Source organism: Chamaea fasciata, unplaced genomic scaffold (genome assembly GCF_029207755.1).
Source record: "Chamaea fasciata isolate MVZ Bird 193981 ecotype frontalis unplaced genomic scaffold, bChaFas1.0.hap1 SCAF_17, whole genome shotgun sequence".
In the NCBI taxonomy this organism is placed as follows: domain Eukaryota; kingdom Metazoa; phylum Chordata; class Aves; order Passeriformes; family Sylviidae; genus Chamaea; species Chamaea fasciata.
Window position 1 is genome coordinate 12,817,371 of NW_027094102.1, and position 23,761 is coordinate 12,841,131.

Genomic DNA, 23,761 nt, shown 5'->3' on the forward strand with positions numbered 1-23,761 from the left:
ATCACACCGCCCGTGACGTCAGCGAGCCCCGTGACGCCAGCACGCCCCACCGCCACTGCCGGGTTCCGCTCGGGAGACCCCGCCTTTCCGGCGTGCCCCGCGCCTCGCTGCGGCCGCGCCTCCATCTCCCAGCGGCCCCCGCGCGCGGAGCCTACCGGCGCGCGCGGCGCTGCGGCGCAAGGCACGCCGGGAGTTGTAGGCGGCGCGGGGGCGGTGGGGCGAGGCCGGCGGGCGGAGTCGGGCGGCGGCGGCGGCGGCCTCGGGCCTCGGGTCGGTGTGTGCGGGGAGCGGAGCGAGGGGAGCGGGCACCGCAGCTGCACGGCCTCGGCCCGGCCCCACGCAGCCATGTCGGGGCTCCTGGGGAAGCTGTTCGGGACGGGCGCTGGCGGGAAGGGCGGCGGGAAAGGCCCGTCCCCGCAGGAGGCGATCCAGCGGCTCCGCGACACGGAGGAAATGCTCAGTAAGAAGCAGGAGTTCCTGGAAAAGAAGATCGAGCAGGAGCTGGCGGCCGCCCGCAAGCACGGCACCAAGAACAAGCGCGGTGAGCGAGGAGGGGCCGCGCCGAACGCGGGCAACAGGTCGGGAGGGCCCTGGGACAGCGCAGCCGCGTCGGCGCTGCTGCATTTTATACCCGGAGCCTTTGTTTTTATACCCGGTGCCTGTGTTTTGTACCTGCTGCCATTACCGTACCCCTCAGCGCCCTCTCCGCGGGCCGTGCCGCCCCGGCCGCGTTTCCTCACTGGGAGGGCGAGGACACCTCCCGTCCCCTGTCCCCCTGGGGATGTCCCGTGTGGGAATGTCCCGTGTGGGAACCGCGTCACCCCTCGCCATCCCGTGTCGCGATAGAGCTCCGCTCCTCCGTGCCCATCCCTTCTCCCTTTGGGGAGTGCTCAGGGGAAGATCCCAGCGCTGGGTGCAGCTGGAAAAGCAGGGCAGCACCCTGGAATCCGGCCTCGATCTGCCCTGCTGGTGATTTTTAACCAACAGAAGTCTTTACCGAAACCTGCCTAATGTAAGGCTTGGGTGAAATCTGTGTTTGCTTTAGTCAGCACTTACCGAAAGCTCTGAGCGTGTTGGGGAGAGCAGGAGTTAGAACTGTAATGTGTGCGGGGTTTGTTGTCCGTGGGATGAAGAACTTCCCGGGAGAAGCTTGGCCAGCATTAAAAAAACTTTCTGGAAAACAGGCGAGTTATAATGTTCCCTCTTCTGGGAATAACTTGGGGCACACTTGTGCTTTGGTTTGTGATCTCGTGGAAATGTTCATTCTTTTGGAAGCAGTGTTTGTTGTGGGGTTTATTCCCAGGCCCTTCCACACACGCTCCTAAAGCTCAGGGATGGAATTGGTGTTTCCCAGGCGAACTTGGCTTCCCCAGGCAGCTCTGCCTGTGTTTTCCAGGCGGTGCTTGATGTGTCTGGAGACAAGGCAGTTGTCAGGTTATGAATTCCCGTGCTCTGAAAACAAACTCCTTGCTTGTTTTAGCTTGCTCGTTAAAGGTTTTCAGGAAAGCACATCCCGGTTTCCGTGTGGATGATGTGCAGGAGCAGGAGCGGCTCTGCCTGTGGCACAGGGAGCTGCGAACACACTTCTGGCAAGGGTTAATTGACGGTAATTACACTCAGGAGCTTCACGTCACTCCCTCAGTCAGCACTTGGAGCCTCCTTCCAGACTCAGAACTTCCCTGTGTGTGGGTGAGGGATGGAGCCGGTGTCACAGGACTTCAGCAGAGCCTGACTTCAGGCTTAACCGAGTCAGTTCTAAATCCAATACATTGCAGCAGTTCTAATAAGTGAGCCTGTGCCGTGTTTTTTGGCCTAGTTTGGTGACAAGCTCAAAAGGAGAACTGAAATGTGTCTCTGTCCGCAGTTCCTTCATCCTCTGGGCCACACTGGGCCCCTTCTAGACTTTCTCTGCAGGTGTTTGTCCCGCTCTGCTGTAAAGCCATCCCGCTCTCTGCTGCCCTTCAGAGCCTCGGGCAGGGGAGGGATTGAATTTCCTTGGGGGTGGAGGAAGGAGGAAAACCTGCCCAGTCACCGCGGAGTTCTGGGTCAGGCTCATTGAGCGCAGCGCAGGAGCCTGAGGAGTAAATAAGGAGCTGTGAATAGGAGAAGGGATGGGTTTGTGCTGGAAAACCGAGCTCTCGTTTTCCATTTCGGGAACTGAGAGGCCGGCTCTTCTTACTGGGCTGTGAGTTAAGGCAGCTGATTGTCTGCGGCTTGCCGGGAAGTGAGTTCCCCGCGGAACACACTCGCTTGAACTTCCTGAGTTCACGTTGTCAGTCCTCAGCTGAGCTCCTACAAATTGCCGGGTTTTATATCCAGATATTGCATTTTTCCCCGTCTGACTTCAGGCTGGTTTATAATCCATAATCTATGCGATTTTGATGCAAAGTCACTTAAATCCATATTTTAGCTGAAAATAAAGATATATTGCTTTTACACGTTAAAGTCTGTCACTTTAATGGAAATACTTTCATATAGTTAAAATGCTTTCAAGCAAAACGGAACGAAAGATAATTAGCTCGAGATTATTTTAAATGTTGGATCAACTTTTAAAAAATTAAATTTGAAGCATCCTTAGGCTTAGTTCTCCAAGATTTATTCACTTCACTCTGGAATCCCTGCTGTTCCTGGAGGATCTCCCGTGGATGGTGCACATTTGTGATCTCAGCTGGGCACTCCTGCTGTGGGACAGCCAAAAGAAGGTGATGCAGCGGGGCAGGGAGCTTACCTGGAGGCTTAAAGTCACCTTGGGAAAACGTGGACTGGCATTTTTGCTGTCCCAGAGGAAAGCCGGGTGTCTGGCACACTCGAGGAAACAAAAGGAAACATTCTCTGCTCCCCAGCACACTGGGTGATTGTTCAGGTGCCAAGTGAGCCGCTTTCCAAAGGCTCATTGACTCATTCCTGCAGCACTTCTGGAGTCTAAGGAAAGCTTAATCGAAGGAACTCAGAGGCTTCTGGTTCCTGTGCCTGCCCCAAGCACACGCAGGGTTTTGGTAATTTATGAGCTTATTTTACGTGTGTGTTTTTTGTAGTCCGCATTGAGGGTATCCAGGCTGTGTAACCAGACAACTCAGGGAATTCTGAGGTTATAATAAGGAACTTTGTAGTATAAATTTCCTCCGTCTGTGTTGTTTCTTTGCATGGGAGGCTTTCAGTTTGTATGAAACGTCCTGGGTGTGCTGGGGAGAGCAGCAGTGATGGCTTCAGTGTGCTTGCCGTGTTTTGTCGGTGGGATGAAAAACTACCAAGATTAATCATCACTCGAGGGGTTTTTTGGAAACAGGCAAGTTAAAGTTACTCTTCCCTCTTCTGGGATTAGTTTGGGTTATGCTTGTGCTTTGTTTTGTGTTCTCATGGAAATGTTCAGTCTTTTGAAAACAGTGTTCTGGGGTTTGTCCCCACCCCTCCAAGGAGCCCTCCCACACTTCAGCTCTGCCTCAGGAGTAGTGGATTTACTCCTCTCAGTGAATTTCTGGAAGCAGCAGCAGTACTGACAGATTTGAGCACTGATCAGGCAGCATCTCACTGCATTTCCATCTGCCCTGAAAATCAACTTTGCTCTACCCAAAGCAGAGTGCAGCAGTGAGCCTGCTGCTCCGGGAGCCCCGTGCTGCTGCTGCCTCCTTTTATTCCGCTCCAGTTTGTCCGTGGCGTTGTTTCATCTGGGATGTTTCCTCAGTGCTCAGACCTCGTGATACAAACTCCGCTGCTCCATCTACTCCAAGGGTTCTGGAGCTCTGGGTTCAGTGCTCAGTGTCAGTTTAAACTGATCCTGACCGCTGCAGCTCTGGTGTTTGTGTTCCTGTGGCTGATCACACAAAGCTGAGCTGCCAGAGGAACAAGGGGTTAATTCCTTGCGCTCTGATTACCTTGGGTATAACAATTCCACCGTCTGTTTCTCCTGTAGCCCAAAGCTCCAGTTCTGTCTCCGTGTGAAGATTACAGCAGGGAGGGAAGCTCAGTGCTGCCTTCGGGTGCCGGTGTTGAAAGCAGCTCTCTCAGGTTCAGATCTGGGGTGAGTGGGTGCAGTTTTGTGCCTGCCTGCCACTGATGTTACCTTTCTGTTAGTTAACACTAGGGCCACAACACAGTGGAACGGGTGAAAAGCCAATATTGTGGAAAATACATTCAGGCTTTAGCAGGAGAGTGACATTTCATGGATTTTTCCTCCACTCTGGTTTCTGCTAGTGAGCAGTTTTTCTTTCCTGATGTCCAAGTTTCTCTTTTCACTGCACATAAATACAGCGTTGGGTTTTTTCCCCCAGCACTAAGTACACAAAATAGATGCAAACCCACCGCTAAATTCCTGCTGTGTAATTCAGGCTTTTCCTGGAAAGAGAGCACTCCTGTTCTCCACCCAGCACCAAAACCAAACAAACCAGGAGGTTGTGCCTAGGCTGACGTCCTGACTTTAAGCCCACCTGGGGCTCTCAGTGCTGCCTCAGGTGATGGAAATTGACTGCTTACATCGCTTTACCTTTTCTAAGCTGTCCCATCAGTGTGATTTCCCTGCAGCTGGAGGGTTCTGGTGGCAGGGAACCTGTCGGGAATGACTGGCTGGGTGAGGCTGCTCCAGGCTCAGCCCTGCCTGTTCCTCTGTGCCGCTGTTGCTGTTTGTGTGGGCAGGGCAGGACTGGGATTAGCTTGCTGAGCCTGGCAAAACCCAACTCCTACAAAAAAAGGAAAGAAAAGTTGTTTTCCACACTTAACCACACAAATGCTGGAGCTGGCTGGGAGAGGGAGGCAGGAATTTGATGGAAGGAGAAGGAAGCAGTTCAGTCTGTCCTGGCAGCAGTCCGTGCTCAGGGGCACTGCCTGTGATAACATCTGAGGGTGACGTGGGACACAGGGATCATTAATGAAGTGCCTGCAGGATGGCTGGGATGGTTTTGTTCGGTTCAGCTCTGGCAGGGAGGGAGGAGAAAGCTGCAGCCTCTGCTCTGGGCACAGGCAGAGGTTCAGGGGGCCTGTGAATGTGTGTGTGAGGCCTCAGATGTGCTTTGTGGGCGTGCTTTAAAGCTCCTGCTTGCCAAGAGAAGTGATTCTCCTCCCGGAATCCAATGTCACCCTGGTTGTGTTTCCATAAATCATCGTGTGCTGGTGGAGAGGAGCACGAGTCCTGCAGCACTTGAAGCCCATCTTTAGGCCCTCAGCCTGCCCTCTCTGTGGTTTAAGTCACAGTCTGATGCAAAGTTGATATTTGAGTTCCAGGTGCTTCTCTGTAACCCAGGGCTTCAGTGCAGGGGTATTGATGGCAGTGCAGGCCTGAGCCCTTCATCTTCCCCCGAGGTTAATGAGATGGGCATTGACCACCTGGCTGGGGAACAGGGATCATTGCTCTTCTTAATTAGATTTTAAAAAACGAGAAACCTTCTCCTTTGGATTCTACCCTACCTGTGTTGAGCAGAGGTTTTTGGAGACAAGACTCTCTGGTGTAAAACAGTTTGGGAACAGTGGCAGGATTCACAAACACCTTCTTAAAATCTGCTTTAAAAAGTGGCCTGAGAAAACCCCCAAACCCTGTGAGTCTGCCAGAGCTGATTTGGTAACTGTATTTGATGCAATACATCCTTCCTCTTCCTGTATTCTGTCAGGAGGGAAACCTGGCGTGTTTGCAGCTACTAACTTTGTGTTTATTACTTTTTTTTCTCAAAATGTGTTAGATGTTGGATTCTAGTGTTTTACTAAACTGCTGCTCCAGGGCTCCTACACTAAGTCAAAAACTGTAATTTGCAGGTGATGCAAATCATCAATTTGGTTTAAGCCTCTTTTATTTAGACTTGTGCTGAGTTGTGGAGAGTTTATCTGGACTGAGATGCTGTTGGGCTTTGCATTTGTATCATTCAGGTCTCTCTGTTAATCCCTTATTGCTCAAAAGCCCCTCAAATTACACTGCCGTTTCTGGTTTTGGGGTATTTGATGTTTGTCCCAGGGACTTTGGGCTGTGCTGTGAGCAGCAGGTCGTGGCCTGACTTTTGCAACCAGCAAAGTGTGGGCATGAGTGGGGTTTAAAGCAAAACTTTGTCATTAACTCACACCACTTAAAAATGGATGATTTTTGCAAAACAAAAAGCTGGAGCAGCTCTCATCCTTGGCTTTCCATCAAGTTTGCAGCCAGATGTCCAGCAAACTCCTGGCACAAAGTGTCTGAAACAAACAGGATGCAGTTGGAGAATCTTAACTAGGCCAGGCATCAATGTTGTCAGACTTTTGCCTTTCCCTGAGCCAGCCCAAGGCCGCAGCACAGCTGCTGCTGAGGAGGTTGGTTCTGCTCTGAACCATCCCCCTGTGTCTTGGAGCAGGAGCAGGGATCCAGTTCCTGAAGGAAGGGCTGGAGCTGCTCTGGGCCAGCTGGGGGTGTTCACCTGGAGAGATGAGGGCTCTGAGAAGACCTAAAGGGGCTCCAGGAGAGCTGGAGAGGGACTTGGCCAAGGGCCTGGATGACAAGATGAGGGGGAATGGCTTCACACTGACAGGGTGGGATATTGGGTAGGAATTGTTCCCTTTGAGGGTGATGGGGCCTGGCACAGGGTGCCCAGAGAAGCTGTGGCTGCCCCTGGATCCCTGGAAGTGTCCAAGGCCAGGCTGGGCAGGGCTTGGAGCAGCCTGGGACAGTGGAAGGTGTCCCTGCCCATGGCAGGGGTGGCTCTGGGTGATCTTTAAGGTCTCTCTCAGCCCACACCACTGTGGTTCCATGGAACCTTCCTGGTGGCCAGTGCCAAGTGTGGAGAGGTCACAGTGACCCAGCACTGGTGGGACACAGAAGTTCCCACGTGAAGCTCAGTGCCAGGCTGGGGCAAAGGCAGTAACAGTTCTGCCCATGATTTCCTTGCAGTTGGAAAAGCTCTGCTGTGGCTTCCCCTGGGTTCACTGTAGAGATGAAGCCTTGCCAATTACCAGCCTCTAGGAGCTAACACAGTTACAGGATAATTATGGGGCAGCTGTTTTCTTGCAGCTCTCAGCTGGTGGCAGTGAATGATGGAAGCTTGGAGGTGTCCAAATAACCAGGATCACATTTCTCCTGCATTTTCTGGGATGTGCAGCAAGCCAGGGCTGTGTCACTGCTGTGGTGGGGTGTAGGTGTCACCAGAAATCCACACTGTGTGTGCTCCTCGTGGCTTGGCACGATTTCAGTGGATTTAGGGACTCTCTGTTTGCTTCAGGTGAGTGCACAAAGGTTGCTCAGATGTAGTGGAACTGAAAAGAGAAATGTCAGAGCGACAGGAGCATCAGTGGTATTCAGACATTTGGAGGTGATTTTGGTTGGTTATGAAATAAAACAAATTACTGGAAAGCAAACTTCATCATGGGCTCCCTGGGAACTGCACACATTCATCTCCAGGGAAGGTTCAACCTCCTGAAAAATGCCCTGGCAGCCTCTCCATGGTGGGCTCTGCACGTGCCCTGTCCTGGGAGGGCAGTGAGAGGCAAAAAGGCTTTTTGGTGAGTGCTTCCCCGGCAGCAGGAACAGAGCTGATTGCTGATCCCAACCTCAGAGCATGGCATTGCCATTGAAAACTGCAGTTCAGCCTCAGGAAAGTACTGCAGTGCTGCCACTGGAGTGTTTGGAGGTTGAGTCATGAAGTACAAACTTTTTAGAAATAAATGTGGTTTGTCTGACTTGCTTTGTAATAAAACTTTTGGCTTTCTAAAGGTTTGTGTTCTCAGCTTTTCCCCCGTAGTCATCAGTATTGGAATCTCATCATTCACGAGAAAAGTGCTTTTTCACATCCCAAAATAACTCATCTGGGGAAGTTAGGCTGTTAAGAGAAATGCTAAATATTATGACAGCATCAATGAAATTCTTAGGCTTGGCAACACTCTAATAATAATGGTCCAAGGCTGGCAAATGCCTCATGGATTCCCAGGCAGCCACTCTTTTAATTCCCCAGGAAGAAAAGGTCTTGAAGTGTGCCACTTCTTCTGAGTTTTGTGAATTAATTACAAAAACGCTATTCAGCTTAGGGAACTGGGTTGTTTGGTTGTTTTTTTTCCTGTGAGAAAACAGCATTTTGCAATACGTAAGAGCTACTTCTATTGCAAAGCTGAACCTGGTGCATTTCTGGCAGGGATTCAAAGGAAGATTCTGAGTTTTCACTGGAATTCTCTTTAACAAGGTACCTTCAGCAACCACAAAATAAAGAAGAAAACCCATAAAGAGTATTTGCAGGCTGTGAGAAGCTCAGGGAGCATACATTTCTCATCCTAAAAGTTTATACTTTGGTTGAGTACTGAATAATTAATCTCATTTCACATCAGAATTTCATGTGTGTATCACAGAAGGTGCAGATTTTTAACTGACAAAGTTAGTGGCAGTTGAAAAGAGTCAGAGAGGATCATTTACTCAGGCAGCCTTAGAAAATACCTAATTTAATTTGGAAAGAAATGTGTTTTGGGTAGATCTGCTTTGCAGCTGCCTTGCAGTCCCCTGCCATCATCCAAAGCCGTGCAGGACCCTGAGGAGCGACACCGAGAATTGGGAAATGCAGTGCAAGCTTTGCTTCTAGAGGGTGGATCAGATTTCAGGGAATGGTTTGAAGCTTCAGGCCTGGATGGGTTTGGCTGAAGCAGCATTTCTTAGACTTGTTCCAGCTCCTGGGTGGAACAAAGCTGTCTCTGTAACTGGGATTTCTCCTTCCTGGTTTGCTCGTTTGAACTTCAAAGCTCACTGTAGATGACTTTTTTCCTTCTTTTTTTTTTTTTTTTTTGGGGGGGGGGGGGGGGGGGGCAAAACTGTCTCAGAGTTGCCTGGAGATTATTTTACAGAGGATTTTTGACCAGAGGAGTGTTGCCTTGACACTCAAGGGACAGAGGAATCACCCTCCAAGGCTGAAGGAACCCCTCTGAGCCGTGGATGTGGCACCACATCAGCAGTCCTGGTGCAGGGGCTGAGCTGATGCTCTGACACGGCCAGGGTGGAGTGAAGGTGGTGCCTCCTCTTGTGTTTGGGTGTTCCTGTATCACAGTCCTGATTGCTGCTCTACAGCTGCTGTTTTCTCTATCTCTTTGGTTTTTTCTTTTGTGCATGGATGGATTTTTAGAGCGGGAGTGTTTATTGTTGTGTTTTGTCTCTTGCACAGTAGACTAAATGTTCTGGCACTGCTTTGCTCAAGAGGAAGTTGTAATCTTGTACTTCAAAAGATTAGGCAGAAACCTTCTTTCTTGTATTCTCTGCCTGGGTTTGGGTGCTTTATTGAAGTAGTTTCAATCAGTCACAATCTGTGAGCTGGGAATAGTTGCCTTCCTTTGAGGGCAGCGTTTGGAGACTTTGTTAGAGGTTTAATAAACAGGCAGAGGAAGACAAGGGAAGGGCCAAGCCTTAACTCTGCCCACGATTCCCTGCTAAAAGTGCACATTTCCCAAAAGCAAGGCACAGGAGGCTGCTGCAGACAGGCCCTGGCCTCAGGGAGAAACGTGGATCAGGACTTTTAGCCCTGAATACATCCCTGAGGCAGCCGAGCTCTCAGGAGATGATCCTCATGGGAGAGGAACTCCTGCTGCTGTGCACATTGCTGGAATTGATGAGGATTTATTTATAACCATCCTTTGGTACCTCTGTGTCCCAACCACTTGGACACCACGGTGCTTCAAATCCCACCTGGCTTTTTGGACCTCTGACACTTTGTGTTGTGGGACTCACCTGGGATGAGCCTTCCTTGGGATGGCCTGGATGCCTTTGTACTGAACCAACACAGTCCTGGTTTAACAGCTCCTGGAGCCATCAAACCTCTGCAGGAAGGTTCTTCAAGGCAAAACTCAGAAAACCAAAACTCAAACCTCACAGCTTGGTCAGTCTGTAGTGACCAGTCTTTTTATCTGTTCGTAGCATTGGGGGATAATTTGTCAATGGCTTTAAATTCCCTTTTTAGGGCTTAATTATTTTTTTTTTTTTTTGGAGATCTTGTAGACAGTTTGCTGGATCTCAGTAGTGAGAGATGAGCAGTTGCTGCCCAGGATGAAGCTCCTCCCTGCAGGCAATTACTGCTCCCACCTCCCAGTGCCCCTTGTTTATCCCATTCCAAGGACAGCCAGGATGTTGTTCCTGATGAAATGCGCTCCGAGGCCAGGGCCAGGAAGATGCAGTGGTATTTTCAGAAGCAGCAAAACTAATGCTGCTTCTTTCCGCAGAGCAAATTATGGATGGATGCACAGGGTAACGTGCAAAATGCTCTCCCACTATTAAGCTGATGATCTCAATCCTATTTAGTGCCGGTGCCTGCAGCACCCCAGTGTGGGCAGCTCCTCTGCAGCTCTTGCAGTCTCTGTTATTTTGGCGTGGCTGACATCTGGTGCACGTTGTTCTCTGAGGCTGCTGGGGAACTTTCCCGTGCCATGTTAACATTGCTGCAGTCCCTGTGCCCTGGCATCTCTGCTGCTGCCTTTTCTGCCAGGCAGAATGCAAGAGTTAGCTGTGAGATGAAGTTATTTTTCCCCTCAATTGGAGTAATCAGAGCGGTTAACTCCAGGCCTGGAGGAGCAGCCTGTCTGTGTTCGGTGTCAGGATGAGTTTGGGGAGGGTTTTGCAGAGGCAGGAGACACCTGCAACTGCGTGGGGACAAATCCTGTGGCATCATCACCACTTCGACCTTGCTCAGGTGTGTTTTTCAATTCAGTGACACTCCTGAGTTCTGTTCTCAGTGCTCTTCAAGCTGAAATGTGTTTTTGCCAGCAGAACTTGCAGTTCAGTTACCTAGAGAAAGCCTTGTCTTCCAGGTTTTTATCTGCTGCTCTGCTCTTTTCTCCTAATGATATTTAAAAGCCTTAATTCCACAGCATTGCTGTGTACATCAATATCCCAGGAATGCTGCCTGTCCTGCCACTGTATAAGGAATATTTATTTGCAAGAGGGCTGTTGATTTTTAACAAAACCACTGACAATCATAGTCAGTTTTTCCTCTCTGAATGCAGTACCGTGTAGTGAAATTATTTTTTTATTGTCCTGCAAGCTGCTTATCACAGTGAGCATTCATCTCATTTGACTAACAAACTGCTGTAAATATTGCAGAGAAAATCATTAGACTTACAACAGTTCATTTAATAACAATAATTTGCCTATACACGGGTTAAAATAATTCAGAATACATCCAATTCTTACAGACAGCATTTCTGGAGGACAAAGTGAAATTATCTGGGTGAGCAGTCATGTTTTTGTGACTGATCTGCTGACAGAGGAGGAGAGTCTGGCTGGATGACTCTGCTCTTTTCATTTCTGGGTGTTCATTAGTCAGGAACTGAAAACCACGACACGAGTTCCTGCTTCTCTCTTGTGTTGGAGGGCTGGCTCCTGTCACGGTGATTCCCAGTGAAACCCTGGATTCTTGGGAATCACCATGCTCAGACAGGAGGTGTAGGACTTCTGCTGGAATTTCTAGCAGTGGGGATTACCACAGAAATTCAAATTAATAGAAAATTCAAATAAATAGACAATTAAAACAGTGTTTTGTAGTTCAGTCAAAGGCTAGAAATAAAAAACCCAACCAACCATCAACCAATGACAAACCATCCCCCAAAAAAACCCCCAAACCAAAAAGCAGAGGAAGGAATAGTTTTTGATGTGTTAAAAAGTTTGAAAAGTGTTATTTGAATGTAGTTTTAGGCATGTTTTACAGACAAGAAATGGAAGCAGCCAGCCCAGATCTCACTGGACTCAGCTGCAGTTCTACTCCTCTCTGGAATCCGGTGTTTTCTTTGTGAGAGTTTCTCTGTGAAAAGCAACTGCAGAGATCACAGTCTGAAGCTCATTATCGCAGAGAAATTTTACATTCCTGTGCCATTGGAAAAGAGGTAATAAACTATTGATATCCGTTTTAACTGGTCAGAGCTCTGTGGGGCAATCTTTATGAATAAAACCTGGCTCCACCATCCCCATCATAGCTGATAATAAAAACAATTCACGTATCGAAATGTCATATGGAGAAGGACATTCTGAGCTTCCTCACTGTTTCCTGATGAATGGCAGAAGTCACCCAGGTAGATTTAAATGTATTACCTTTAATTTAATTACTATAATAATCATACATAAATATATCTAACTGCTTCTCCCCCAGTCATATGTATTCCCTGAAAGCTTTATTACAATTCAGATAAAGTGCAGCTCAGGTTTCTTATCTGCTGTTTGTTTTGTTTAGAGGATCTTCTAAGTGCTTGCAATTCATGCTGCACATTGGACTTACAAGTTAAAACACCCACTGTGCCTGGTAAGGAGAAGGTGTGGGTTGTAAAGGTTCTCTAAAATGCTCTTTCTTGGCAGGTTCTTGCTCTTGTCTTGTGAAAACTGCCCATGGAATGATCAGATATTTCTGCTGTCATTGAGGGTTGTATTAAATGTTAAATCCCCCCGTGCAGCAGCTGGTGATGTGAGCTGGTACAGCTGGTTTTTGTCACGGGGATATTCCTGCTACAGCTGGTTTTATGTCTCAGGGATGGATGTTCCTGGTACAGCTGGTTTTTATGTCACAGGGATATTCCTGGTACAGCTGGTTTTATGTCACAGGGATATTCCAGAGTGAGCTCAGCCAGGTCTCCAGCTGAACCTCTGGGTATCAGGCCCTGTGCAGAGGCTGCTGTGAGAGGCTGGCCCAGCCAGATCTGGAAATCTTGTGTGGCTTTTGGCTCCAAGATAAGGAGTTTGTCCCACTGCTGAGATCAGCTGTTTCTAGAAAAAGGTGCTGGGTGATCTCTACAACACGTTCTAGGGCATGGTGAACTCTGCCTGGCCAGGGGATAAATTACCTAAATTACACTTAGTGGATGGTCACAGCTCCTGCTGAAGCAGTTCCACAGCAATTAAAGCTGGCTATAAATTGCTTTTCTGCCTCTGTAATTACTGTCTTGGGAGCCGTAAAGGTGTAATTCAGGCTGTGGGTGCTGAGGAGAGCCTCTGCCATGGCTGGTTGATGTGATAGCAGCCTTGGAGAAGGGCACAGAGAGGCCCTGTCCCACTCTGATTTCACACACACCCACTTCTTGCATGTGCATAATGCCACAGGACATTTGTACCCCACTGTCTCTGGTTCTTGCTTATTTCTGATTTTGGAAAAAGATTTTTTTTTTTTTTTGAGAAAAAGAGCCAGTGTAACTCCCTTCAGATGAAGTTTTTATAGCTTTGACTTTAATAAAAACTTAGCAAAAACGTGGCAGTTCTTAAGATTTTAGTAGGTTCCTGATCTTTGGCCGTGGGAAGGAGAGGAGAAAATAAGTATCTTCCTTGGTCTGAGGGGGTGGGGAACAGAAAATACCACAGATCCATGTGAAGTGTAAGGGCAGCGCAGTTGTGGTGCCCAAGTGCTGTGGGTGGGGAAGGGAGGGACAGGCTTACCCAACAGCCCTGATAACAACTTGTGATCTTTCACGACGATTCTTGCAGTGTTTGGTGTCTTGAGCAGCTTGTTTTAAACGGGAGCACGAAATGCAGACAAACTGTAATTGTTCTCAGAGAAAGCTGGAGTGGGGAGCTGTACATAAATTACAGCACTTCATTTGGCCTTGTATAATGTGATATAATGCTGTAAAATCTCTGGTTTTGCCATGATAATTCTCCATGAGGTGCAGAATTCTCAATAAAGAACGTCCCCTTGTTGTTCGGCTTTTCCCCAGCATCTGTCACTCTACAAACACAGCTCTTAACAGGTTTTATCTTTCTGAGTAAGAAAACTTCACATATCCATAATTAAACCATTAGTGCAGAATGAGCCAGCCTAAATATCCCAGCAATGTGTTGCTCATCACTTCATGATCTGGCATCAAGCTGGAATGTTTGGGATGTTTGTGTTGTGCCTCATTCTGCAGAGCAAACACTGTCCTTCGAAAACCTCCTGTTGTCGCTCCTGTCAAACCCGTGGATGTTGATCTGGACCCAAAACTGAGGAGTTTGACTGGCCACTGGAGAGAAAGTCACTGCAGAGGCTTGTTTGGGTCCTGAGCTTCTCTTGGAACAGTTGAGGTGTTTGTACCGGCTTCTCCTAAATAATCCTGAGCTACTTTGTGTGCTTGGCATCCTGAGCTGGGCCTTTGCATTAAAAAAAGTGCTTTTTTTGTTCTTTAGCACGTTTTGTTCTTTAACACAATCATTTGAAATGAGCCAAATAGAGCATATTCATAGCCAGTGGCAGAGCTGAAGGTCTAGTTAGGACTTCACATTGTAGGACTTTATTTTTCAGGACTGTCAGCATCTCAGGATGGCATCGTCCAAAACACCTGTTTGGGTGCCTGTTGGGCATAGTCCAACCTCTTTTCAGCTTTATTTCCCTAGTTTTCTCTATAGTCTGGAGGTTTTCTGAGATTTCATCAGCTTTTAGGAGAGCAGGCACTTTGTCTGTGCTGCAGAAACACATTCATCACATCCCTGAGTCCCCAGCCCTCTGGGAGAGAAGAGAAGGGAAGCTGTTTCTTGTCAGGATTTCCTACTCCTTGTTCCCTGCTCTCCTCAAAAAATTCTGCTTGGAAATAATGTCTCTCAGAGATTTAAAGCTTTTATTTGCCACCATTCCTGGTGTGTGTGAACTTTTGGGAGGGCCAGGCCTGATTCTTAGCAGAGCCCATGCTGTGTCACATGGAGTGGTTTCTGCAGAGCCTCTCGGGGATCAGAGCACTGAAGGAGTGAAGTGTGTGTGACAGGGTGAGGCTCCTGGAGCAGCAGCTTGGGGCTGAGCTGAGGTTTGAGGTACGTGGTGTTGTGTGACCAGGGCTGTCACAGAGAGGACAGCTCACTCCAGAGCAGGGGGAAGCTGCACTTGTGTCTTACTCCGTGTCACACGAGGTGTTTGTTGCTCCAGGTGCCGTCCAGCCGGGCCTTGGACACTGCAGGGATGTGGCACTGAGGATGTCTGGCACAGCTCTGTGTGAGGTGGTTTGTGTTCCCTGGCAGGGTTTCAGGAAGGGCCGTGCCCGTGCTCTCTGTGCAGGTGTCTTGGGAAGAGCTGGCTGTGGGCTGTTGGCAGCTGCTCCCCTGGGTGGGTCGAGCAGGTTGGACCAGTCCTCCCACACTCACCCCCAGGGGTGGGCTCCTCCTGCACAGCCCACGTTGTACCAGTGCTCACCAGCAGCAAATGCCTCAAACCACCCTCACTGAGGGCTTCTCTCAGCCCAGGCTGTCGTGTGGACACCTTCTGGGAGGAGTCACACAAAACACACATAAATACCAACGTTCTTAGAATGTGGATTTCACATTGAAACGCAAGGCTGAGGGAACATTTCTCCTTGGATTTGTACAAGCTGCTTCTCCCAGGGCTTCAGCGGGGGGGGGGGACCTGCAGCAGCACGAAGACCTCATCTGGCAGGAGCTGCACCATCCTGGGATGGGGTGAGGATGAACAAGGCTGGTTTTGCTGGATGAACCTGGAGATTGAAGCCTTGTATTTGTTGTAGTGTGGTGTGTGAGGAGTGTCTGGGCTGGATCCTGCTGTGACAGGTGATGGCCACGAGGCAGCAGCCACCTCTGAATAGCTTTGTGAAGGAGACAAATCAAGGGTTGGGGAGCAGAGTTTATCTGGGAAGAACAGACCACAAACACCAGAAGATGCTAACTGTGTCTGTGTGCTGAGTGGCACTTGGTGCCAAGTGTGAGTGGCTGTTTTGGGCACAGATCTCATCAGTCCCCCCTGTCCTTTGCTGTGCAGCTGCCCTGCAGGCCCTGAAGCGCAAGAAGAGGTACGAGAAGCAGCTGGCACAGATAGATGGCACGTTATCAACAATTGAATTCCAGAGGGAAGCCCTGGAGAATGCCAACACCAACACTGAAGTGCTTAAGAACATGGGCTTTGCTGCTAAGGCTATGAAAGCTGCTCATGACAACATGTAAGTTATTCCCTCCTGCCTGTTTCCACAGGATCTGTAGTTTGGCATTTGTTAGAATCTGCTGAATTCCAGGTGTTTCAAACCAAAGGTGGAGCTGGAGCAGCAAAACCTTCTTTTGTAAGGCTCTCACTTAAACTAAAATTGAACAAAATACACAAGTATCGATGCTTCCTCAGTTTACTACCGAGTTTTATTTTCTACATATATCCAAAAGCTGGGTAGCACCAGTGTGGTCTAAAGAAAATGGGAGCTTGAAGCAGTTACAGATCCATCTTGTAGCAGCAAGAGTTTTAAGCCTCAAGGAGGGTCTTAAAACTTGTTTTTCTGCGGTGGAATTGGTGTATGTAGCAATAATTAAAGGTAAAACTGCATTATGGGAATGTTGTGCTTGCTCCACAAGCAAATATTGTGGCTGTAATAATGCTGAATCAGAGAAGAGAGCAAATTATTATTAATATCAGTGGTGCAGAACAAAACCTCTCCCTGGTGTCTGTATAACTGCTGGGAGCTAAGCTTGCAGGGAAAAGTTAGAAATACATCTCTAATTGTGTTGAGACCAGGGGGATAAAACCCAGACTTGCATGCAAAGTGTGTTTTGGAAAAGGGCCTTGGAAGTGTCACCGTGGTGTGGCATTTCTACAGGAGCCAGGACATGCAGTGTTCATTGGGAAGGTGCCTGCTGATACTGAATTCTTGCCTTTCTTTTCCAGGGACATTGATAAAGTAGATGAATTAATGCAGGACATTGCAGAACAGCAAGAGCTGGCAGATGAGATCTCTACAGCCATCTCCAAGCCAGTAGGATTTGGGGAGGAATTTGATGAGGTATGGCTTTCAGTTTGCTTCTGTTTGCACCAGTGAGTCATGGAATCCGCTGGCTTGGGAAGCCTTGGGATCAGGGAGCCCAGGCACTGACCCAGCACTGCCAGCCCCATCCCTAACCCTGGGCACCACATCTGCATGGCTCTGAAATCCCTCCAGGAGCTGGGACCCCTAAGGAGATCTGGAGATCTGCACACTGTGTGTGCCTGGGTGCAGGACTGGGCTCGGAAATCTCTCCTGGAATTGTTGGTGGCTGTGACCTGGACTTTATGCTCAGGATGGTCTGGATGGCCTGACCTGAGAGTATTGGGACTTGGATTTCTCCTTCCCTCCTCTGCTTTCCCCACCCTCCTCACCCTCCAAGAGATCAAGTACAGGAATCACATCAGAATCAGACTCCTCATCTCTTCACTTTACTCTGATCCTGTGCATTTGTGCTATTTTCTGTGATAGAAATAATAATCAGCTATATCTGATTGTTAATAAATATGACTTAAAGTTCCTTCTTTTTTCTTTTTTTCTCCTTAAAATCCTAGGATGAACTCATGGCAGAACTAGAGGAACTAGAACAAGAAGAACTAGACAAAAACTTGCTGGAAATCAGTGGTCCGGAGACAGTACCACTACCAAATGTGCCCTCAATATCAATACCCTCCAAGCCAGGTATGGATCAACCTTTACTGAAACATGCTGGATCATTAGAAGTGTGCTAATTAATCTGCCAGCTCCTTGGATTTGGGAGATCTGGCTGCAGGCAACACAGACATTTTGCTTGGAATTGCTTCCTGAATCCCAAATCACACCCAGTACCATTTCTGTGTGAGGGGCACCTGCCTTTCAGAAGAAGCACAAAAATCCCTCCCTGTCACAGGAGCAGCTGTTTTCTGCTCCAGCTCATCCAGGTATTCTGCAGCCCAGATGATGCTCAGGGTGCACTGAAGGTGTGGGAGAAGGGAGCCTTTTCCCAGGTGCTGCTGGGCCTACAAGGAAGAAATCTTGCCAGGACATCCTGAGGTTGTAAAAGGGAGGGCAGAGTAAATAAACTCATAAAATCATTGAAGTTGGAAGAGAGCTCCAGGGTCATCCAGTCCCAGGCAGGTTCAGATTCCCTCATGGATCCATGCTTCCTTGCTGCTGCATTGGGTTCTAATTTGATCCCTGCTTTTCTGGCCTTTGGGAGGCTCTTCCCTTGGGGTCCCCTCTTTGGGAAGCCTGTGGACTCCTCTGCAGTAGCCAAGCCAGGCAGTCCCACAGTCAGGGGGAGCACACAGGAATTTCGGCTGGTGTGAGGATTTTACCTGGAGATGCACAAGAAATGTTTGTGTTTACACAGCTGGTTCAAGGGTGCTCCTAAATCTGAGCTGGTCCCTCCTGTATGAACGTTTCCCATGGAATTCAGCTGAGCTGGGACACCTCTGGCAGCACTAATGGGATATGAAGCTTTACAAGCCCATTTTGCTGAATCTGCCTGACTGTGATGAATAACTTGTAGACTTTGCAGCTGTGTTCCATGTCCTTACTTGGAAAAGGAAAAAAAAAAATCCAAAAAAAGCAGTGGATGGAAATAATCCCAAGTGGTCAGTGTCTCTATAATTACCCTGCTGCCTTTCCAGGCAGGATGGGTGTGGGAAGCAGCAGCACTGCCAGAGCAGGTCCTGCTTTGTGCCACTGCTCCTTGTGTGTTACTCTGCTTTTATTCTGACACCACTGATTTTGTGTGTTCCTGGCTGTGTTTTGCCAGGCAGAGCTGCTGACCAGAGTTGGTGAGAGGGGAGGGAGTTCTGTCAGAATATCTGAAATCTGGCACTTTATCAGATTCAGGAGAAACAGATTAAATGAACCAGGGCATTGCTTTTTTATTGCCCGGCTGGTTTAATGAGGTTTGTTCTCTAAGCAGTTCTAAAACACAATGCCTTGGACCCAAATCTACTCTTTAAATTTTGGAACTGCACACAAGTAGGAGGTGTTGTAATTGTGGACATCTTTAAGGAGCTACACAGCATAAAACATAGGGAAACTCCCTAAAATAATATAAATTGTGTACAATTTTGGTAGTAAAAGCTGCAAGCATAAAGCTCAGTGTTTCACAGGATTTATGCTAAGCTGCTTTTGGATGGAGATGAGAATTCCATGAATTCCATGAATGCATTAAAGTGGCACTTTTTGCTTCAGTAAAGCTGCCTCCAGGCCTGGCACTTGAGAAAAATTTGGGTTCTGGGGTGGTGCTGGGTGGGGATTTTGTGTGTGTTTATTTTTAGAACCTAAATTGTTTTTCACTTAAGACTTACTTAACACTGGGATTAAAAGTTTGCTTGTGATTACCATGGTCACACTTCCAAAGGGAATAGTGCCCCTAATGGTTCAGGTTTGTGTGTAATTGTCTTTTTGGGAATCATAATGTGTCTTTTGAGGTAGAGCTGACTCTGTTACTTCCTTTTTATCCACTGAAGGGAAGATGACCACGAGCTTTCCTGCTTTTCCAGTTCTCAGGAGCTGTCTGGATTTTGGCTTTGATCAGTCTGCATGAGGAATTTTGTTTGTGATGTCAGGAGAAATTCAGGCAGAAGCTGTTTTTGTTTAATGGAGGCTGGAGGAGCTTAATATAGAAAACCAAATTCCACCCTTGTACAAGTGAGGGGTCTGGAGCTTGGAGCTGACTCAGTTTTCCTGACGTAAATGTTTCTTTTGGAATGATATGAACCACTTGGACCAGGAATTGTTTCACTCTTGTTTTTGGTGGGTTTTTTTGACATTTTTCAAAATTATTGCAGCTGTTTGTGGGTTCAAGCCTTTTTTTGCTGAGTTAATGGAAACTGGACTTGTCAGGTTATGACAAAGAGCAGCATTTTCTGCCCTGGAAAAACCAGGAATGATAAAAGGGCAGAGTCCAGGCTGCTCCCTCCCATCCACATTCACATCCACCCAGCTGCCAGGGAGCACAGGAGAAGGGGAGTGGGATGGTCCCAGGCCTCTCCAGCCCCTCCACATTCTGTACCTGACACAAACATCTCATTTCTTGCATTTGCAGTACTCAGTGGTGGAATAAGGAATTTCTTTTTGATGGGAAAGAGATTAATACTGGAGACTTAGGATGAGTTTTTGTCAGAAGCTGCATCCCTCTGAAAGGGTCTTGGAAATTCTGAAAAAATATCAGACTTTAACTTTCATGCCCACTGCCCTCTTCCTGTGGGAGCTGTTGTGTTTTTCCACTCAGAGTGAGGCTATCAGAACTTTAGCCCATGCTGGCTCTTTCAGCAGAGCACCTTTTACTTCAGTTCAAAAGGGTTTTGTGTATTTTTTGTCCACAGCTGGCCTTAGCTCCTTCATTTCCTGGTTTGTCAGCGGCACAGAGGCCGCTGGGTTCTGTCAGGATTCCCACTCACTTGTTCTCTTTTGTGATTTTGCAGCCAAGAAGAAAGAGGAAGAAGAGGATGATGACATGAAAGAGCTGGAAGCGTGGGCAGGAACCATGTAACCACAGCAGCCCCTGGCTGGAAAAAAAGACTTTGGTTACCTATTCCGGGTGCAAATGTGTTTTGTTGAGAAGAAAGCATAAGCAAAATGTCTTTATCTTTAATTTTAACCCAGAGCAGTGGGAACTGCATTGCTGTTTTCTGCGTAGCATGGAAAAAAGTCTGCCCAGAGGAGAGAAGGGGGAGCAGGGGAATTGCCTGCTGTCGATACGGTTGAATTTCTGTAGAAAAGGTATTTGCAAAATCAAACACTCAGCTTTGGGACTGTGCTCCTGCCACTGCTGGATCTTCATCTTCAATTTGGGCCATATATATTGAATTGAAATAAGCTGAAAAACACTCTGTAATTTTAAGTCAGTTTAAGTGTGTCTAGGAGTCTTGTAAGGCATTTAAAAACCAGGAAAAGTCGTAAGCCCCCATCGGCTTCTTTATTGTGTTTTAGGTGCAAGAATGCTTTAGGTTTTTAGTTCTTTGCCAGTTCTATTTATGTCCCTTGACTGCTGTGTGGCCAGCCCTGTGTCTGTCACCGCAACGACGTAGTCACTGTGCCCATTTTAATTGGTGAGAATGATCTGCAGTTGATCCACACTCTCTTGGAAGTAGGGAAGGTTTCAAATTCAGTTGTACATTTTTCTACATAGCACTACAATGTTTATTGCTTTTTTGTGATAATTGATAACCCATTCAGATACATGCACACAATTATTTTAATTAAGAAACTACTATGGATTGCACTGTATTAAATATCTCGATTAATTTTCACCTGTGGCTGCTGTGGTCAATTCTGTGTCCTGTTTAAGTGATGTGGCTGTGGTTTAGGTGTAGTTTGGCCTCTTTCTACATGAGGGACATCCACTCTAAAGCCTGCTGAGCTATGGTTGGGCTCTGCTCTCAGGGAACAGGGACAGGACAAGAGGAGAGAACCTCAAGCTGTGCTGAGGGAGGTTCAGGTTGGACATCAGGAGGAATTTCTTCATGGAAGGGGTTGTCAGGCTTTGGAAGGGGCTTCCCAGGAAAGTGGTGGAGTCCCCATCCCTGAAGATACTCAAGGAACAATTGGCGCTCAGTGCTGTGGGCTGGTGACAAGGTGGGGATCAGTCCCAGGCTGAACTCAATGACCTTGGAGAGCTTTTCCAACCTCAGTGATCCTGGGATTCTGTTCTGTGTGAAAATCCCCACACTGAGGAGAAATCAGCTGAGTTCAAAGCAAGAGGTTTAGGGACAGAGCAGGGACCCTTGGCTTTATTTTTCGTCATGGAAATGATCTCTGCTGTGCTCTATGCTAACAGATGTTGCTAAAGCAGCTCTGTTTTATTGTAGGAATTTCAGGAGGGCATCTTGAACGCAGGGAAGTGTCCCAACAGGAGCGTTCAGGTGGAGCTGGGAGGGGAAAACCCCACCCCACCAGCACGGTGACTGCTGTGCAGTGTCCTGCTGTGGGAGTGGCAGAGGCAGCCCCGCTGTGCTGCCAGGGTAAACCTCACTCAGCTTTACCCAAGCATAGATCCTGCTCTGCACAGCAGGGGAAATGCAGCAGGGACTGTGTGTTGGGCTTCCTGGTTACTGTGAGTGATAGCCTCAGCCCCTACAACCTTTTCTTTCTTCATCCTTTGTGGAGGCCCAGGGCCTCGTCCGCAAGGCAGCTGTGCCTCCGCCCTGCAGGGACCGAGGCAAATGGGGAAAGATCCCCTTTGAGGGCACGGTGAGGAAAACCTCCCTCCCAAGGGGCTTTGCAGCCACGTGTTGATATTTCTTAGGTTTCCTTGTTCTATTGGTTTGTTCAGTTTGTGTCACCCTGTCACCACATAGGCACCCATGCCAGAATGTTCTTCCTTCCCTTGAACCCCACTGGGTTAATTTTGCTGCAGTACCACACCCCTGTAACCCCATTAGTCCCCCTGGGTCCTGGCCACCCCTCTGCACCGTGTTTCCCTATCCCTATTGGACCTTGACCCTCAGAAACACCCCTTTTATCTGCTACATAACCCTGGATCCCTGGCCCTCGTTTGGTTCTGGTCTCTGGAACCCATTGGAGGCTGTACCCACGATGCAGACAGTAAACAGCACTGGGATTTCTAAACAGGACCCGTCTCCTCACCTTTACCCTCAGCTCTTCATTAGCAGAGTGCACCGGGCCCGGAGGTGCAGGTGGCTCTCACAGTGCTACAATCCTCTTAATCAGTGATGGGGTGGTTCCTTCATCCTTCAGTTTAACAGAATGTCTGAGGACTGACCACCTTTCTGCTTTAGGCATCACTGGGTTCCTTATCCACTGCTCAGTGAACAGCTGGAATGTTCACAGTGAACATTTTGCTCAGAGCGGTTCTGAGGGCAGAACTTCCCTGTCCAGAGCCCCACGGGGCAGTGGAGGAGAGAGCTGTACCTCCCAGCAGTTCCTGTATTGCCACTCCATGCCTTTTCCTGGTAAAGCCACTCCAGTTCCTGCTGGGAAACTCAGCTCAATTAACCTCAACAACTCAAGTTGCAGCTGTGCCAGTGTTTTCTTGTGGAGCTGTTACAGGAGGCGAGAAGAAATCTGCTCAGGTGTTTTCAGTTAATGAAAAATCCTTGTTTTTTTCCTCTGGGGAAGGTGGAAAGCGCTGTCACTGTTGTGTGTGTGTGTATGAGAATGATTCATTTAAAGCAGGGTGAAAAATTGTGGCTGCCCCTGGATCCCTGGAAGTGTCCAAGGCCAGGTTGGGCAGGGCTTGGAGCAGCCTGGGACAGTGGAAGGTGTCCCTGCCCATGATGGGGGGGCACCGGATGGGTTTCAAGATCCAACCCAAACCATTCTGGGATTCTGTGAAAACACAGACTGGGCTGAAGGGTCTCATCCCTGCTTTTCCCTTGGAATACTTTCAGTACAGAGAGTGGCTGTTGTGCAGGTGGAGAAGCCAGGGCATGGCACTTGTACTGGGATCCAAGGGAAGGGCAGCTCTGGGAGGCACAGGGAAGCGTTTTGCATTCGTGCTGCGGTTTGGGTCGGAGGAGTCGGGAAGGAGATCCCTCCTTGGTGGCTGCTCAAAGCTCAGAGTCCACTGACACTGAGGATCTGTGTTTGTCCTTTGGAACAGGGTGAACACTCACAGGGCACTTGGAAAAGCTGGGCCAGAGAGGCCGAGGTGAGGTGGATCAACCAAGGATAAATAAACCTGAGCAGACATCACCCCTGGGGCTGCAGAGCCCTGGTGGTTGCAGCAGCTGGGGGACTGTTCCCTCCAGGAATTATAGGAATCCATAGCTCTGCCCAGTACTGCCCTCTGTCAGGCTGATCTCCAGCTGGAGCTTTACCTTTCCAGGTGCATAAATGTCTCTGCTGTGTGCCTTTCCTGCTCTTCTCTCCAGGAGATGCTCTTCTGGGGCTGTTCTAAGACACGGGCATTTAACTTCAGTGCAGTGTTGAAGAGGCAGGGAATGATGAGCTCCATCAGCCACTGGGGAGGCAAATTGCTCTTCAGTTGCTTCACTGGTGAGTTGTTCGTGTGTGTGGGTTTGTAGTGGGTTCTGATGGGTTAGTAGTGGGTTCTGGGGAGGTGCTTGGTTCTGAGAGGTCTCTGGAGAGCCTTTGGCCTCACATGGAAGCAGGTGGATACAGGAGCATGCCAGGGAGCCTCTCAGGATGCTCTGAGGGGAATGTCCTCACTGGAATTTATCATCTACAATGTGGC

At 48.5% G+C, this 23,761-nt stretch overlaps 1 protein-coding gene across 1 annotated transcript; it reads left to right on the forward strand.

Annotated features, from left to right (window-relative positions):
* The first annotated feature begins 225 nt into the window (after positions 1–225).
* CHMP4B (charged multivesicular body protein 4B) lies at positions 226–20,855 on the forward strand. The gene is made up of 5 exons (XM_066198948.1): positions 226–541; positions 15,621–15,798; positions 16,509–16,623; positions 17,157–17,283; positions 20,028–20,855. Exons 1-5 carry the CDS (start codon positions 346–348, stop codon positions 20,093–20,095), a joined length of 684 nt encoding a protein of 227 aa, XP_066055045.1. The 5' UTR covers positions 226–345; the 3' UTR covers positions 20,096–20,855.
* The last annotated feature ends 2,906 nt before the right edge of the window (positions 20,856–23,761 follow it).